This window comes from Symsagittifera roscoffensis, chromosome 6 (assembly GCF_963678635.1).
Source record: "Symsagittifera roscoffensis chromosome 6, txSymRosc1.1, whole genome shotgun sequence".
Taxonomy (NCBI): Eukaryota; Metazoa; Xenacoelomorpha; order Acoela; family Convolutidae; genus Symsagittifera; species Symsagittifera roscoffensis.
Window position 1 is genome coordinate 19472228 of NC_087067.1, and position 15962 is coordinate 19488189.

Sequence of the window (15962 nt, forward strand, 5' to 3'; positions counted from 1 at the left end):
AACCTTTTCCAATTTGATTTTATTTCTATAGGCAATACTGAAAACCATTTTTGGGCTGCGCCATCTAGAGTTGTTTGTATTAACGCTGTGCGTCGATGTATCCAGTTTTGATGTAGTGGCGTATTAATTGGTTCAGGTCCTATATTTAAAATCAAATTTGCTGTGACTGCATTTAAATAGTCTTCTACAGAATATTCAGGGTCTGTTCCTGTGAATACCATTAAAGGTTTATTTGATGTTATTGATGATCCACCCATAAGGTATGGATTCATCGTCATTTGTAATGATTCTGCTGCATTTGGCATTTGAGAAAAATTTGAAAGTTGATTTCTTGTTATTTCGTGTTGTTGAAGATAATATGGGAGTGGTATTTCATTTTGCATTTGTGCTGGTTGGTACGAGTTTGCAATCATTGGGTTTTGTTGCTGAATTGGTTGAAAAGATTGTGTATTAATTGGGTTTTGTTGTTGAATTGGTTGTTGGTTTTGTGTATCTATTGGTTGTGGAGAAAAAATTCTATTATATGTATGTGGTTTCTGTATTCCTTGTCCACGATATTCTTGATTATAGGGTGTAAATATATCTGGTTGTAAGAAATCATCATCTGAGGATAAGTAATCCATTTGATAAGATGTTTGTTTTTTATTTTTATTTTGTTGAAAAAATGGATAGTTTTCACTACGATCCTGTGGAGGATGTAAATTTGTTTGGAAATTCACTGAATTAGGTGGTGCCATTGGGTTATCCCAGTTTCGAGATCTTGTATAATTACTAAAATTTTTTCGTGGTTGATAATTTGTTTTTGATGGATGTGTGTAATTATAATTATGGTCTGCAAAGTTGTTTCTAGTGAACGTTTTGCGTGTTTTTGGCGGTATTGTCATGGGTCTGTATGTTTGGTAATCCATGTGTGAATATTTTGGAGCAACCGAAGGTTTAACGGTTGATTGTAATGTTACCTGTGTTTGTGAAGGATTTGTATTTCTTGGTGTTGTTAAGTTTGGACGTATTGGTGAAATACTTTGTTGTGTAGTTGTTGTGTGTACGATTTCTTCATTTATGAAGTGTGATGGTGTCTGGATATCTTGTTGAGTAAGATTCCTAGTTCCATTGAGGTTTTCATTGTGTATGACTGTAGAGTTTAAACTATTATTTTGCATATCGGGTAAAAATGTATTAAAGTTTAATGGTGTTGCATCAATGGTTAATGGTATTACTCGTACATAATCTCTTACATAAGATATCGTACTTATTGCTTGACTTGAGATTGATTGTGGGAAGTTTATGGATGCGGGATGAGACCATTCGGGGTCCCAAACATAGTCTGATTGTTCTGTGATGGCAGTATCATCGTTTGAGTTTTGGGGTCTAAAATTTTTTCTTGCTTGTGAAATTAAATCAATATTATGTGTGAAATAATCTATTATGAACCATGCCAAGATTTTTTGTAAGTCGTGTTTTGTATGTTGTGAAACTTCATCTTTCGTGAAATTTTCTTTAATTATATTTAGAAAACTAGAGAGTAGTGTGATTTCATGTCGTACTCTTATATGTTTAGATGTTTCTGTCGGTGAGACATTTGGTATCTGGATTTCGTTTTCTAATATCGAGATATAACTATATATTATCGCAAAAACTTCATTGGTGAATATGGAGTTTGCTCTTTGTGAGTTATGATATTGGATGCTTTTTATATATTCTGAGAATACTTTTGAGAATTCTAAATCAAGGTCATCTGTTTGAATTATATATTTACTGTGATTCTGGTTTGGTGAGCTGAATTCTATGGAGTAGATTCCGTATTGTTGTGTTAGGTTACATATATCTTTTAGATAGTGATCGATAATTTGTCTTTTGATTTTTACATCTGGGAACTCTGTTTTACATGGACTGATTCCGGGTTCAAACAAATTTAAGAGTAAATTTCTGCAAAATATATGCTGTCCTCTATCAGTGGTTGCATCTACGATAAAGGGGAAGATATCATCATCATCTGGACTTTCTTCACCTGGGGTGTGCGTTGAGCTCATTTTTTCGTTCGATGACTGTTAATATGTAATTATCAATGTGTCTAATTGGTTGATTCCAATTGTATAAATGTACTGGTTTGTGTTTATACTGCTTTTTTATTCTTCTTTTTCCTCTTTTTGATGAATTTGAAGTTGTTTCTGAGTCAGAGAAATATAATTGATCGTGAATTGGGCAATTTTTATCTATTGATTCTTTTAGTTTATAAAGTTCGTCTAAACTGTTGGTTTCTGATTCTGAAAATGCGTTTCGATTTTTTGAAAATCTTTTTCGTGTTATTTGTCTTTGTTTAGTTATTATTTTTCTCTTTAATGTTTGTCGTTTTGTTCTAATGTATCCAACTGTTTGTGTATGAGGTGTGATTACAAGGTCGTATTTTTTGTTATCTATTTCACAATTGTGTAAAACGATTGTTTGTTTATTTCCTAGGTTTTTAAATGACATAAGGTTTAGGATGACAGATGCAAAAGGTTGTTAAATGATTTCTATTTGCTTAAACTGTTAGTCCTTACGATTTTTTTGTTAGCCTAACCTGGGTCTATTTGTTCAGGGTTGGGGAGAAAAGTATATCGATTCCGAAGAATGATTTTATACTTTCTCGTGGATAGTATAAGCTAAGGTGTTAACTTACTTAATCTTACTTAAGGTAGTGATTGTGTTCAGGGTTGGAGAATAGTAAATCGATCCACAAGGTTCAGGTATAATTAGAACGCGAGTAGTTCGTTAGATACTATTTTAAACTTACTAAGTTTAAGATTTATCCTGGGTCTGGTAAGAGGGGGGATCAAGTGAAGGATGAATAACCGAAGTTCTTCACTGTTTATCCTAATTTGAATGATTAGTTTTGTTCAAAAATTTCTATTAGTCCTGGGTTTTTAGAAAGGGTTGGATAGTGAATCGACGTTTGAGGTCGTTAGACACTAGTTAAGTGGGTGGGGGAGAACAAAGTTGTTCTTTTTGATCCAAGGATAGGCCTTGATGATCAAGTTTTAAATTTAATTAAATAGAAAATGATTTAAGATCCAAGGATAAGCCTTGATGATCTGATTTTAAAATTAAGTGAATTTAAGTTTAAAATGTTTTAAATTTGTGTAAAGAATAGATTTAGTATTTTTATGATATTAGTGAGCTTATGAATGCTGTTATGTTTAGGCGATGAAGCTGGAACAACAGGATGATTTATAATTACTAACCGTTTATTGTCATGCTACTAATTTTTATTTTGATTTTTCAATAAATATTTTTCAAACATGTTTTGTATATTACTGCAGAATTTAGGAAAACGATCTGAGATCTTTTTATCAATCGTTATTGTATATTAATAATTTTGTTTAGCGCCTGAAATGATTTTGAAGATTGACTTCAAAATTTTATGTTTGCAAATGAAAATCTAAATTCATTGCTAGTAGTATTCTAAATACAAAAGTTTGTTCTGGCTTTTGCCGAACTATCATATAACTATATGGTAAGTTTCTGCTTTGTCGTATGTCGTCTCTGGTTCGAGGTCTTCTTCCAATTCCGGGTAGTTCTGTTATCGTTCGGAATATTGGCTCTGATCTATTGAGTCGTAGAGACATTTCGATTAAATTATTGTCGTATAACATTTTGTAAATAATTTGTCTAAATTCTAATCTATTATTGGTTAATTCTAAGCTATTAAGGTCTTGTTCGAGACTTATGGTCGCACCAGATGAGTTAGGACCGATGGGTATAACTCATAGAGTAATTTCGGATAGGGTACACCGTCTGCTCGTCACGCTATCTTATTTTCGGCCGGATAGATTCGTGCAACTTCTTAGTCTAATACCGATCCTAATCTTACTCTTATACTATCTAGTCTCAGGTTGTTTAACTAGTCTCTGCTAGGCTCAATAGATCTAGGGTATACTGGTTTATTGCGGCTGCTGAAGTACTCGGGAGAGTTCAACTAATTTCTAAGTTAAATTCAAATCTCTCTGGTGCTGAAATTACAAGTAATTTCAGCACTTACAAATAAGTGGATTGTTAGTTAGATGGATCATGATTGGTTAATGTTAAATACTTTACATTGGTAAAATATCTAATTTATCCAATCATAAAATGTAGTTTAGATCAGGTTCCAACAGGCATAAGAAGCTTTTCGGAAGTTATTTCATGAAATTGTTATATTCGATTAGACAAGGCAAATGAAAAAATGGGATTTGAATTGGTTTTATTACCTTGTGTACTTTGACCATTGCGACATTAAGCTTCTTCGTGCAACAGTTTGAAGTTTGCTGAGGAGTCAAGGCTTTCGAATAATTTCTGACCAATGACAGATTCTTGTATTTGGACGCTTTTCGAACAAAGCCAAAACCCGCAAAGTTCAGCAACACAAAGCATCCAAATATAATGAGCAACAAATAGACGATTTTCGAGTTTTTCGGAAACTAAAACAGAAACAACTCAGGATTGTTTTGGAATCCAATGTTAACTAAAGTCCTTGAGGTGACTTCGATCAGCTGAAAACGCTGAAAAACTGGAAACATAAAAATTATTTTGCAATGTTTTTCTAAAGCATCCCCCCACACGCTATGTAAAGTACAAAACGATATTTTGTTTCGACTTTCAAAGAAAATGAGGAAAAAATCTAGTACACGATAATAGCACGAAATATATCAAAATTACAATCTTAAAAGCCCAGTATTTCAGAGGTGAAATATTTTTTTTAAGTTTGAGCTCAGAACAAGAATACCGAATGATAATTTAAATTTTCTGCCAAAAATTGCTAGCAAAATCTCAAAATGTTTCTTTAGAAAAAACACCACCCCGAAATTGTTTTTCATTTTGCTTTTTTTACAGTGACTATCGAATAATTTCTTAATTGACTAGGATTGTTAACGCTACAAATCTTGGGATAATATTTTTTGTGATTAAACTTGAATCCTTTTTTTTTCACATCCTGTATAAAACTGGGTGAACAGTACAGTTGGAACAAGTTTTATGCTATGGTTTTAATGATTTTAAAAAACTAGGCGCATGTTTTCTTTAATGTGTGATTTGCAAATCTTGTCAAAATCTTAGGCGATCAATCCAACTATCTCAAAAAAAAATTCTTAAACTCAATTTTGCCCCAGGAAATTAGTTATCTTATAACGTGCCTAACTATTTTTAGGTACTATTCATAAACCTCTCTAACTCTTTTGTTGACAAATAAAGAGATAATTGTCTTAAATAGGAAAGCTCTACCCAAAGTTAAGCATTTTTGCGCCAGTCAATTAATTGTGCGTCAGTTGTATTAAATTGGTCTGCTCAACGACTCATTTTTCACTTCCTGTGCAATCACTTAAGTGATTGGTGTGCTGAAATATCCGTTCACATTTCAGAGAGACAAAAATTTTTCCTGATTACTCACTGATTACGATAACGTCAAAAACCAGTATATAGTGAGTTTGAGAACCCCTTACCACACTCTTATCCCTAAAACTGGAGCTATGAAAGTAAATTCTGTGTTTACGTGATTGAGAACAATCTCAACTCGATCATGGAAATTCAAAACAGATACCCGGGTTGGCCTCCATACACCGAAAATGCTTATCATACAATTCCAAACATCAAGTGTGTGGGAAAATGCTTGTCATACATTTTTCATACAATTTCTAAAAATGGTTGAAAACTGGTATAAACTCTTTTCTGTGGCTGTTTGATTCTAATAAAACAATCTGGTGATAAAAAAACTCAGGTTTTCGTTTTTTGAAAAAAATGGTTATCATACAATTCCCATATATGGAAATTGTATGACTGGCATTTTTTTGATGGCGACACAAAAAATTTTTCAAGTAATTTTGAAAATTTGGCCCAAAAATTTTTTTGTTTTTTTTTCAACCGCAAATCGATTTTCGTACGCAAACAAACATTTTTCCAAAAAAAATTTTTGCATGCAAAATTTAATATTTTGTGTGCATAACGTAGTCCTGGATGCGATAAAATTGGCTTTTACTTTCTTTTCACTTGATTTTTTTTTTCAAAAACGCTGAAAATTCCTTTTTCTTTTGTATGGGGTGTTGATGCACGCCTTGATCAATGTCTGATAATTTGAAAATTCCAAAATTTAATATAATCATCATTAATAAATTTTGCCAAAAAATAAAAGTTTGTTACTTTTGTTATATCAATTGTGAAAGGCAGCCAAATCAAGGTCGTTTTCTATGCATTGTAAATGCAAGACCGTCCAACCTTTGGTGTTTTGAGTCACCAAGGTCTTTGTCACTTGTGTTCGGTTGCAACTACAACCAAACATTTTGCAGAAACTAAATTGAGAAAGAAAAAATCAACATTTTTGGTTTATGGGAAAACACCTATCATACAATTTTCATATATGGAAAAATGCTTATCATAGAGTTTTCATACAATTTTCTGTACGTATGGAATTGTATGAAATTGTATGACAAGAACTTTCTCATATATGGAAATTGTATGATAAGAAGTTTTGGTCAACCCGGGTAGGTGATGCTATCGAAAACAATATGGAGTCTCGTTTACCGTGAAAATTTTTACCCCATTCTAGTCTACTTTTCGTGAAGCCAAAAGATTGGCCTAACTTGAAAAATAAACATCTGGATTTGATAGAAGTTTTCGTCAACGAACAAAAAGTCCCTTCCCATAAAAAAATCCTATTTTTGTTACTAGTGATTTCAAAAATGACAATTTTCTATCTAATTTCTATCTAGATAAAGTTAGTGCAAACAGTTTTCAATTGGTGAATAGATCTCTCACAGGATTTATTATTTGTTCAAAATTAACATAGGCAAACAAATTGCTTTTAGCAACACGTTACCAGACGCAAACGCAAAACATATCTTTTGTACTCAACATAGCTGGTTAGCAGTTCTGGCTGAGTAGCGATGATAGTATATGTATGAACGCTATATGATGTGTATTCTTAAAAACAAACGGTCTTGAACAAATGGCTAGTTGTCTTCAAGGGACAATTATTAACTATAGCAAAACTTCATTTAGTTATGTAATTATTAGGGTCTAGGAAATGGATTTAATGGAAGTTTTCGCCAACGAACAAAAAGTCCCTTCCCAGAAAAAAATTCAATTTTTGTTAATGGTGATTTCAAAAGTGACATAATTTTCTATCTAATTTCTATCTGAATAAAGTTAGTGCAAACAGTTTTCAATTGGTGAACAGATTTCTCACAGGATTTGCAGAGTGCAGTGTGTCTTGAATTGATCATATATAAAGCACAATTTAACGCAGTTAGTGGTATCAGTACATGATCCTCAGTTAATTTTCGATCATTAACTGGTTAATCTAATTGTTTTTTCTAAATGCCCAAAGTGTTTTTGTTCCGACTTTCGATGCGAAAGTGACGGAATATTTGTGCTCGGGGTGGGCTTTTTTCTTCAGACAAATTTCGACTTTTTAACTAGCCATTTTTGACGGAATTTTTTTAAATTTCATTCGAAAGGTATTGTTGTTTTGAGCTCAAATTTGAAAAGATATTTCACCTGTGATCATTTTTCGTAAAGTTATGGGGGTTTAAAGATTGCCATTTTGGCCAATTTGGGACAATTAACGCGCGATATATTTCGCGCTATTAACGCGTAAGCGGAGAATTAATCCGTCTAAGAAATCGTTCCAAATTGGTTTAACGAAGCTTATTTGCCATAATTGATTGGTTACAAGCAGCAAAATCTATCCTTTTGTAATTTAATTGGTGTGTGGGGGGATGATTTTCATAAAAAATTTCAAATTTTAGTGAAAAAAATTTTCATTTTGTTTTATTACTTTTAATTTTTTAATGTTATTACAGCCCCATAAACCTTAATAGCCAGTCAGAACATTCAGAGCTTCGCCCTGATACGAGCAGTCTTGTTCTAAATTTAAACGCTTCTAACAGAGTAATATTTTGAAACAGAGAAATGTGAAAATAAGTTCAAAATGTATCGGTTTGTGATTTTAAAAAAATGCTTTTTTATAATTCAAATAAAAAACCATTTGCTTTCTCTTCCCAGGTTTTAGTGATTTCAATGACGTTGATTTGGTTTATAGGAAACTTTAGAAACTGCTTCATTTTTTTAATCATTTTATGCACTGACTCCACCAAAAAAACCCAAAAAATCGAGCCGAAAAAACTCCACCAAAATTTCAAAAATTAAGAGTGGATTGTTTCATTAAAAGCTACTAAGATGCAAAATACCGACCACAAATTTTACAGTTTTTGTAAAATTGGGTAACTGAAAAAATGCAGAAGAAATAGTTTTTTTTTCAATTCTTCCAATTTTATTTGAAGAGATTATCCTTAGAATAATTTCATCAATTTTTTGAGGACTGGAGACTATTTTTTTGTAGTAGAAAATACAGTTAAGTCTATTTATCCAACTGAAGAACAACTCTTTATAAGATTTTTGAAGTCGTATCTAAACGCTTTTCGATGGCAAATGTTTTCAGTGAATAGTTTTCATCTGTAGGGTCTTCCAGTTGGGATCAAAATCAAAGATAAAATATTACAATGACAAGGATGGACCATGCGCTTCAAACATTTTATTCTTTCAATTGCTCAAGTTACAATGTTTTGATTTCACTTAATGGTTTAAAATTGACCTTTTTATCAGGTGTGAATGAAACAAGTAATCATTTCATTAACTATTCAAGTTTTTTGTTGCTCATTTTTGACGTTTTCAATGACCTTTTTTCTCGTTTGGAATTTTTCATAAAACATTTCGGCAAGCCAAAGTACAGTGCTGATTTAAATTAACCGGACGAAAGCGTTAAACTTGAAATTTAAAACGCGTTTTTCTCAAATTGGGTTGAGTTTAGGTGAAAGCTTATGAAGACAAAACGTATATAAAATTTTAGCAGAATTAATATGGTGTAATTTGTTTTGCGAAATTCGGGCCCAAAATTTTACCCCAAAAATGGGTCATTTTGGCTTTTCTTAGATAATAGAAAGTTACGCCAAAAATACCCGGTCGATCACAGACATAGTTATATCAAAGTGAGCCCCTTACATATTCCAACAAACTTTAAAAAGGGTATCTTTAAGAAGGGTATATTGCAAACTGTTTAAAAATTGTTTTTAAATAAAAGTTGCTACTTTATATAGTAAAAACGACCTTTTTTGTCTATCAAGCAAAAATAAATTAATTTATACAATGTTTTGGAGAATATACCCTTCTTAAAGATTTTTGGACTACGTAACTTTAATATAATTATGTCTGTGATCGACCGGGTATTTTTGGCGTAATTTTCTATTAACTAAGAAAAGCCAAAATGACAAATTTTTGGGGTAAAATTTTGGGCCCGAATTTTGCAAAGCAAATTACACCATATTAATTTTGTAAAAACTTTAAGCAAGTTTTGTCTTGATAAGCTTTCACCTTAACTCAACCCAATTTGAGAAAAACGCGTTTTAAATTTCAAGTTGAACGCATTTTGTCCGGTTAATTTAAATCAGCACTGTAAATTTGCTTTGTTAAGTCAGCGAGTAATTTTAATCTTAACAAGACTGCTCGTATCAGGGCAAAACCCTGAATGTTCTGACTGCCTTTTAAGCTTTATGGAGCAGTAATAACATAAAAAAAACTAAATCTAATAAAATAAAATGAAAATTTTTTTTCTAAAATTTTAAATTTTATACGAAAATCATCCCCCCACTTGGAACGATTTCTAAGTTGGATTAAATCTCCGCTTACGCGTTAATAGCGCGAAATATATCGCGCGATAATTGTCCCAAATTGGCCATAATGGCAATTTTTTAACCCCCATGACTTTACAAAAATTGATCACAGGTTAAATATCTTTTCAAATTCAAGCTCAGGACATCAATACCTTTCGAATGATATAAAAAAATTCCGTCAAAAATGTCTAGTTTAAAAGTCGAAAATTGTCTGAAGAAAAAAAATCCACCCCGAGCACAAATCTTCCGTTACTTTCGTATCGAAAGTCGGAACAATAATTACTGCTTGAATTCACTTATACTTAGCTTCAGTATGTTAATAAAAAATGATGTTTTCTCGAGCGTTCAATTTTTTATCTTCTTTTTCTTACCTCAAAAAATGGGAATCGATTAATTGTATCATCTTAAAACTAATTGACTTTTGCATTGATCTTTTTCAAGTCCATTCTTGGCTACTTATTAAAAAAATGAAAAAACTAGCCAAGATTGAACTTTAATCGCTTAATTACACACGACGAGAGGGAACTTGCATTTAGTCATTAATTGTTTCGTCGTTTAAGGAGGGAACCGGATTGGGAACCAGTCGTTTAGTCATAAACAACTAATAGTTCTTAACCAGAATACTGTTTTCCTAATTTAGCTTACAATTTCCAAAAAAAAATTGCCAAACTTAAAGCTCATCCATAAAAAACTTGTAACTCCGTGTAACAGAAAAAATAATTGATAGTCTCTTATTATTTCTGAACCCATGAACTTCCTATGCAAAATCAAGTTTTGGTCTAAAAATCAAGTTGCTGTCTGAAAATTTCGGTCAGGTGAGTCACCATGAGTCATCCATGTTTTTCCAAAAAACACTTGAGTTCGGGACATTCGGAGGTTGTTCATTTCGTATTTGAAGAATAGTTTTTTTTTTATATCTCAGTGATTTGTCTGTGATCTTGTTTGTGGTCTCAAAATGTAGATGTCGGAATTCTTGTAGTTTTTGTGAAATCGCAGTATTTGGAAAAGTTTATATTGAAGATAAACGCAACGTTAAAAGATAACCCCCAGTTAACACTTCACATTAGATTTATTTATAATGCTTTTTTAAAGGCTACCACAAGTATAATTCTGAATCTACCACAAGTATAATTCTGAATCTGCTCCGAAGCATGACCCCTCAATTGGTGCTATTTTTTGAGAAATGGCAATTTCTGATAACTTATCAAAAACAGGAGGATGAATGTTGATCAAGGTACCTATAAATCTAGTGGAACAGCACGACGACTCAAATTTTGTAGCTTTTGAAATATATTGATTTTTTTTGACAAGTTGGAACAAATGAAAATAAAATAATATTCGAAAATTTCGTTTTTTAGGTATTTCTTAGGGTGCTATGTCAGGATTTCAGAAAAACTGTGCGTCTAGTCGGAAGTTATAAAGGCTCAGATCCTGCTCTTTTTCAAAATAATTTCTTTTTTTTTTCTGACAATGTAGATTATTGGAAAACTGACCTAAAAATTTAATTTTAAAGAACTGAATCAGTGTCTGGTTAAACACTACGGATCTCCTTAACTATACCCTCGGGTACCTAGCAATGAATCCCCCCTATAAAAAAAATAAATCAACGGTTAATAATATGAGAATTTCGTACCTAGTAACGGATTCCCCCTTTAGCAAAAGGGGAGATATAGTTAAAGAGATCCAGTATTACTAGAATGTGGTTTTTTCTGAGTGGAAAATGATACTACCTCTCTCCATCCTCTCACCAATCTCAAGGTCATTGAACAATACGATTTGTTAAGTCTTTGTTTTGTTTGGTTGGTATAATATTCTGTACTTGAATCTTGAAACGAAAGTAAAATAAAATGAAATTAAAAAGGTGGTTGAAGCTGACATAGAAATCCACGATTAATAAAAAATAATAAAACTTGATAAAAATTCATAAAAATAAATTAATAAAAAAAATGTAACTATTCAAACAAAGATGCTACATCATTTTAATTTTTAGAAGACAAACTGGAAAAATGATAAAAGAAATGAATAAGAGCTCAAGCGTTCTTTGAGTTGTAATCATTCAAGTAATAAAACGTGTTGTTTTCTGACTGACATCAAAAAAGATTTTTTCAATTTTCCTCTCAGCATGTTTGGCAAATCAGCAGGGCAATTAAGTTTGGAAAATCTCAAACACAAATACGAAGCTGCTGATAACTTTTCTAGGAAAAGTCTTCTCATTTTTTGAATAACGATTTGATTCTACAATTATCCCTAGTCGGTCATTGTTGTCAATTATTACTGCTATTTTTGAAAAACATTGGTCATAAAAACTAAACAAATTTCAATCAGAATACTGTTTTCATTATTTAATGTGCACTTTCCTTTTAAAAAAATTGCTGAAGCCCAACCATAATTTATCGTTATTTACGTGAAAGAGGGAAAAATAGCAAATCATGATTGTTCAATTGAACTAGCATGCTAGCGAAAAAAAAGCCAGAAAGTTCAGCAAGTTTGACTGGATTGACAAATTGAACTTATCATGCATCAGTTATCGATGTTGAATCGTTTTTTTTTCTCGCCCAAATAACTGTTTTAACGGCCGGGAGTCTGGCAATTAAAAACCATTATCAGAGACACGCATATTCTCCTATGTCTCTTGAGAGATTGTGAGTTATCAGTTCAAAATATAAATTTTAAGTCCCGTAACCAAACAGGAATGCTCGTATCAGGACGAGGCATTGGATATTCCGACTGCCGTTGACAATCGATGAAAAGTTGTTTTTTTTGGGCGGTGTATCGAATAGCATATAGCTCGACTGGGTTGAACTATCAAAATTGAAAATCCAAGCGCAAAATTCAAAAACTGTCGAAATTAAGATCATTAAAATATATCTATCCAAATCCCAGTTTTTTCACACCTTTCAAATTTTTTGCGGCAATCGGTGTTCTGCAGTTCAAGCAATTAAAGACCGTGGTGTCGCGATTTATGTTATAGGTAATTTCAGATCTGCTTAACAATCCCTTCTTGGTATCTACTTATGAATATCCGTCCCTACAAACAAATGCAGTAAAACAAACCTAGAGCTTTCCATTGAAAGTTTTAATGTTGCTGCACTCTAATTGGTCTAACGTTTGGCTTATTTAATCTACAAACAATGCCTTTTTCTTGATGGGGGGTAAATTTTTAATAGATCCACAATTTCAACTGCATTGCACAATTTTTTAATTGTTTAATACTGAATTTCTCGGAAAATCAAGTTTCAATTTGAGCGATTTCTCGTTGTTGTTTTGTATTTCTGAGAAATTAAGCTATCAGTTATGCCAATCAATGCATTGTCATGTTTTCAAATTTTTGTTCTAGTTGAGATTTATGCTAGTCAAGCGTTCATCATTTTTTGTTATGAAATGACAAAGCAAAAATGATTTTTCTGAATAGATTTTGTCATCATTTTATCTCCACACTACATTAAAATCAAAATGAAATTATTTGGTTGTGGCAACGAAATTCTTAGGGCAAATTTTTCGCCTCAATTGATTTGCTTGCACCTTTACGCAAAAAATTTGAGTTTTAAGCAAATAGCCAAATTGAAAATTTTTCCAGGATTATAATTTTAGGAAAATGATCACGACAAAATGGTTTTCACGTGGTACAGAAAAATTCATTTAGAAATAGGTAAGATACCCAAATCATTTTAAAAAGTCTAAAGTTTGTCTGAATAAAAAACCACACAGAGTAAAATTTTTTGCTCAATTAGATGCTCCTTAATTAGAAGGGGGAAAATGTGTCCCTTGCCGAGGAATCAGGTTAATTATGTCCAACTCGTGAAAAATCTTGTTTTTTTTTTAACTTGCAAAATTAATTTCAGTCTCAAGGGTTATTGAGATGCGCAATAATGATAAAATTTGGTGCCACGATTGGAGCTTGCTCTGAAAAAAAATGGCTGCTCGTATATCAGGAGGCACTTAGCATAGTGGCAAAGCGTTAACTTTGAGATCATAAGCTCATGTAATTGATACCCAGCGATTGCATTGAAATTGTGTTAGGTCAAGCTCGCACTTGAACTCCAGCTTCAGGTGTATGGCAACCTAAGCAAATTCGGATGCAAAAGTGGTAATTCGGCTTTCATAGGAATAAATTTGATAAAACATTGTAAATGACAAAAAATCAACACCCTACGCTGAGACTGACACTGAGAGGACTCGCTACTAGAAACTTACCATTTTGATGATCCCCGTTCATAATGAGTTACAAAATTAGAACTATCTCCCCTCACCAAAATAGACAGAGGGAACAATCTCACCCCTAAAACTAAATGAGAAATTCAAGCAGTACTACGCTCAAATTTGATTGGCTGAAAAATATTACTTTTAACCAAGTTAGCTATTTCCTTTTTATTTTGATTCAGGAGGACATACTTATTTTGGTCACAATTGATATATACTGAAAGATGGGAACAACTCTCAAAAGTCTACAAGTTCTCTGTTTTCGTCTGCCTTTGATACAAGCTATGAAACATTAATTTGTCGTCTGATAATGCTTTTTTGAAGAAAAATGAGTTTGAAAAATATTAATCCGGCTTTTTTCTTGATGTAAGCTACTTTTTTACAAAAAAAATTACAACACGCAGAACGCGTTTTTTTTCTTCCACTGTAGTAACAACCATTTAAGACTTTCGCGAGACTTTCTTTCCGAATTTTTTTTGAAAACTTGCGTAAATTGACCTTTGCATTATTCCCTGTTGTTGTCTTCTTCTTTTTTTGTGTGTAGGAGCCGAAGCGTGCTCAGAGGCAGCGCTTCGCCAGCTCGATCGCCTTGATCTGAAGGTCGGTAAGGACTGAAAGCTTGGTGTTGGTGTCGCCAAATATGGATTGTCGGGTGCTGAGAGTTGCTGGACTTTCGAGTAACCAGTGTTCCATGGTTTGGTTATCTTGGAGGCATTTTGGGCATCCTGGGTCTGTTGTTGGGTCCATGAGGTGACGATATCCTGCCAGTTGCATGCTGTGTCCCACTCTCAGTCTCGCTAACATGTTCGCGTCTCTTCTATTGATCAGCGTTTTCTCGTCCTTGGCGGTAGAGTGGTTGGCGTACACAGCTCTTGTCCTGGCATGGGAGGGCAGTTTGTCTTTCAGGGTTCGTTTGATTACTGCTTTGGCAGCTTTCAGTCCTGTAGGTTGGGCGTCGTCTCCGAGTTTTGTGGCTTCGTTGGCAAATTTGTCGGCGAGTTCGTTCCCGGGAATGTCCATGTGGCCCGGGACCCATTGGATGTCGATGTGGCGGTCCATCGCATCCAGCCGACGGCACAAGGAGGCATTATCAGGGCTTTCATTGTCCAGAGCGGCGGTCAGAGACTGGGAGTCGGTGCAGATCAGTACCTTGTCGTGTTCTTCAACGGTGTTCTTTTCCAGCCACTTGATTGCGCTATCCATGGCCTCTTTCTCTTCTTCATAGGAAGATGTGAGGATCCTTCCTTTGGTTTTCATGTTGTCAATCGTGACCGGATTCTCCGGGTCGCCTTGGGTCACAACCATCGCAGACCCGCCAAAGTGGGTACTTTCAGAGGCTGATCCGTCTGTGTAGATCACCCACTTGGCCTCACTCTCACGGATGACTCGGATGGCGCCGGTCCTGGCATTGTTAGTTCTGTTGCCTCCAACCAGTGTGGAGCTCACGGGCCACTCCTCGGGTTGGCGGTCCACAGGTGCTCAGTAGGGCCAGTAAGCGGTTCTCTGGGGGCTAGTCCTTCTGGGAGTGAGGCCTCTAACCTCTTGCTGCTCTCGCGCCAGCTGTCGCGGCAGAGCCTGTGTCTCTGTTCGCCTTCGAGAGCGAGGCGTCTAGGGTGGCTCGGAGAACATCTAAGCGCTTTCTCCCTGGAGGTGGCTATCAGCTGCCGGGAGACTGTCTCACAGCTGGACAGGCCCGCTTCGATGCGGAGGGCTTCCACAGGAGAGGAGGCGGTCTGACCGGTGATGCGACAAAGAGCTTGGTTCTGCGCTCTCTCCAAGCGGTCCATTTGCGTCTTGACAATCCACGGCCGGGTCCCACTCCTGGGTCCCTTCTTCCTGGAATCCGATGTTCCACGGCAGGGGCGGCGTAGTCCAAGATGCTCGCTGAGTTGCCAGGTAGACGCTGCGCATGGGGCGCTTCTTCCATCCCGAGACAGTGTTGCCAAGGCAAGCTAGGAGGTTGCAGCGTTTCTCGACTTTCCTAACAACATATTTAACGTGTTATTGCAACGAGAGGGTCCGGTTCATGTAAAGGCCGAGGAGCTTCGGAGCAGGGTTGAACTTCATTGGCAGGTTGTTCATGTTGAG

At 34.5% G+C, this 15962-nt stretch overlaps 1 protein-coding gene across 1 annotated transcript; it reads right to left on the reverse strand.

Annotated features, from left to right (window-relative positions):
* Positions 1-14432: 14432 nt before the first annotated feature.
* On the reverse strand, positions 14433-15661 carry LOC134848637 (uncharacterized). The gene is made up of 2 exons (XM_063866155.1): positions 15321-15661; positions 14433-15276 (listed from the first exon to the last, which is right to left on the reverse strand). The coding sequence occupies exons 1-2, from the start codon at positions 15659-15661 to the stop codon at positions 14433-14435; spliced, it is 1185 nt and encodes a 394-aa protein (XP_063722225.1).
* Positions 15662-15962: the final 301 nt, after the last annotated feature.

Coding starts and splice junctions, on each gene's coding strand:
- LOC134848637 (XM_063866155.1), bottom strand. CDS start 15,661: ATGGACCGCTTGGAGAGAGCGCAGAACCAAGCTCTTTGTCGCATCACC. Junction 15,277..15,320: donor GCCAACCCGAGGAGTGGCCC/GTGAGCTCCACA, acceptor TAACAATGCCAG/GACCGGCGCCATCCGAGTCA.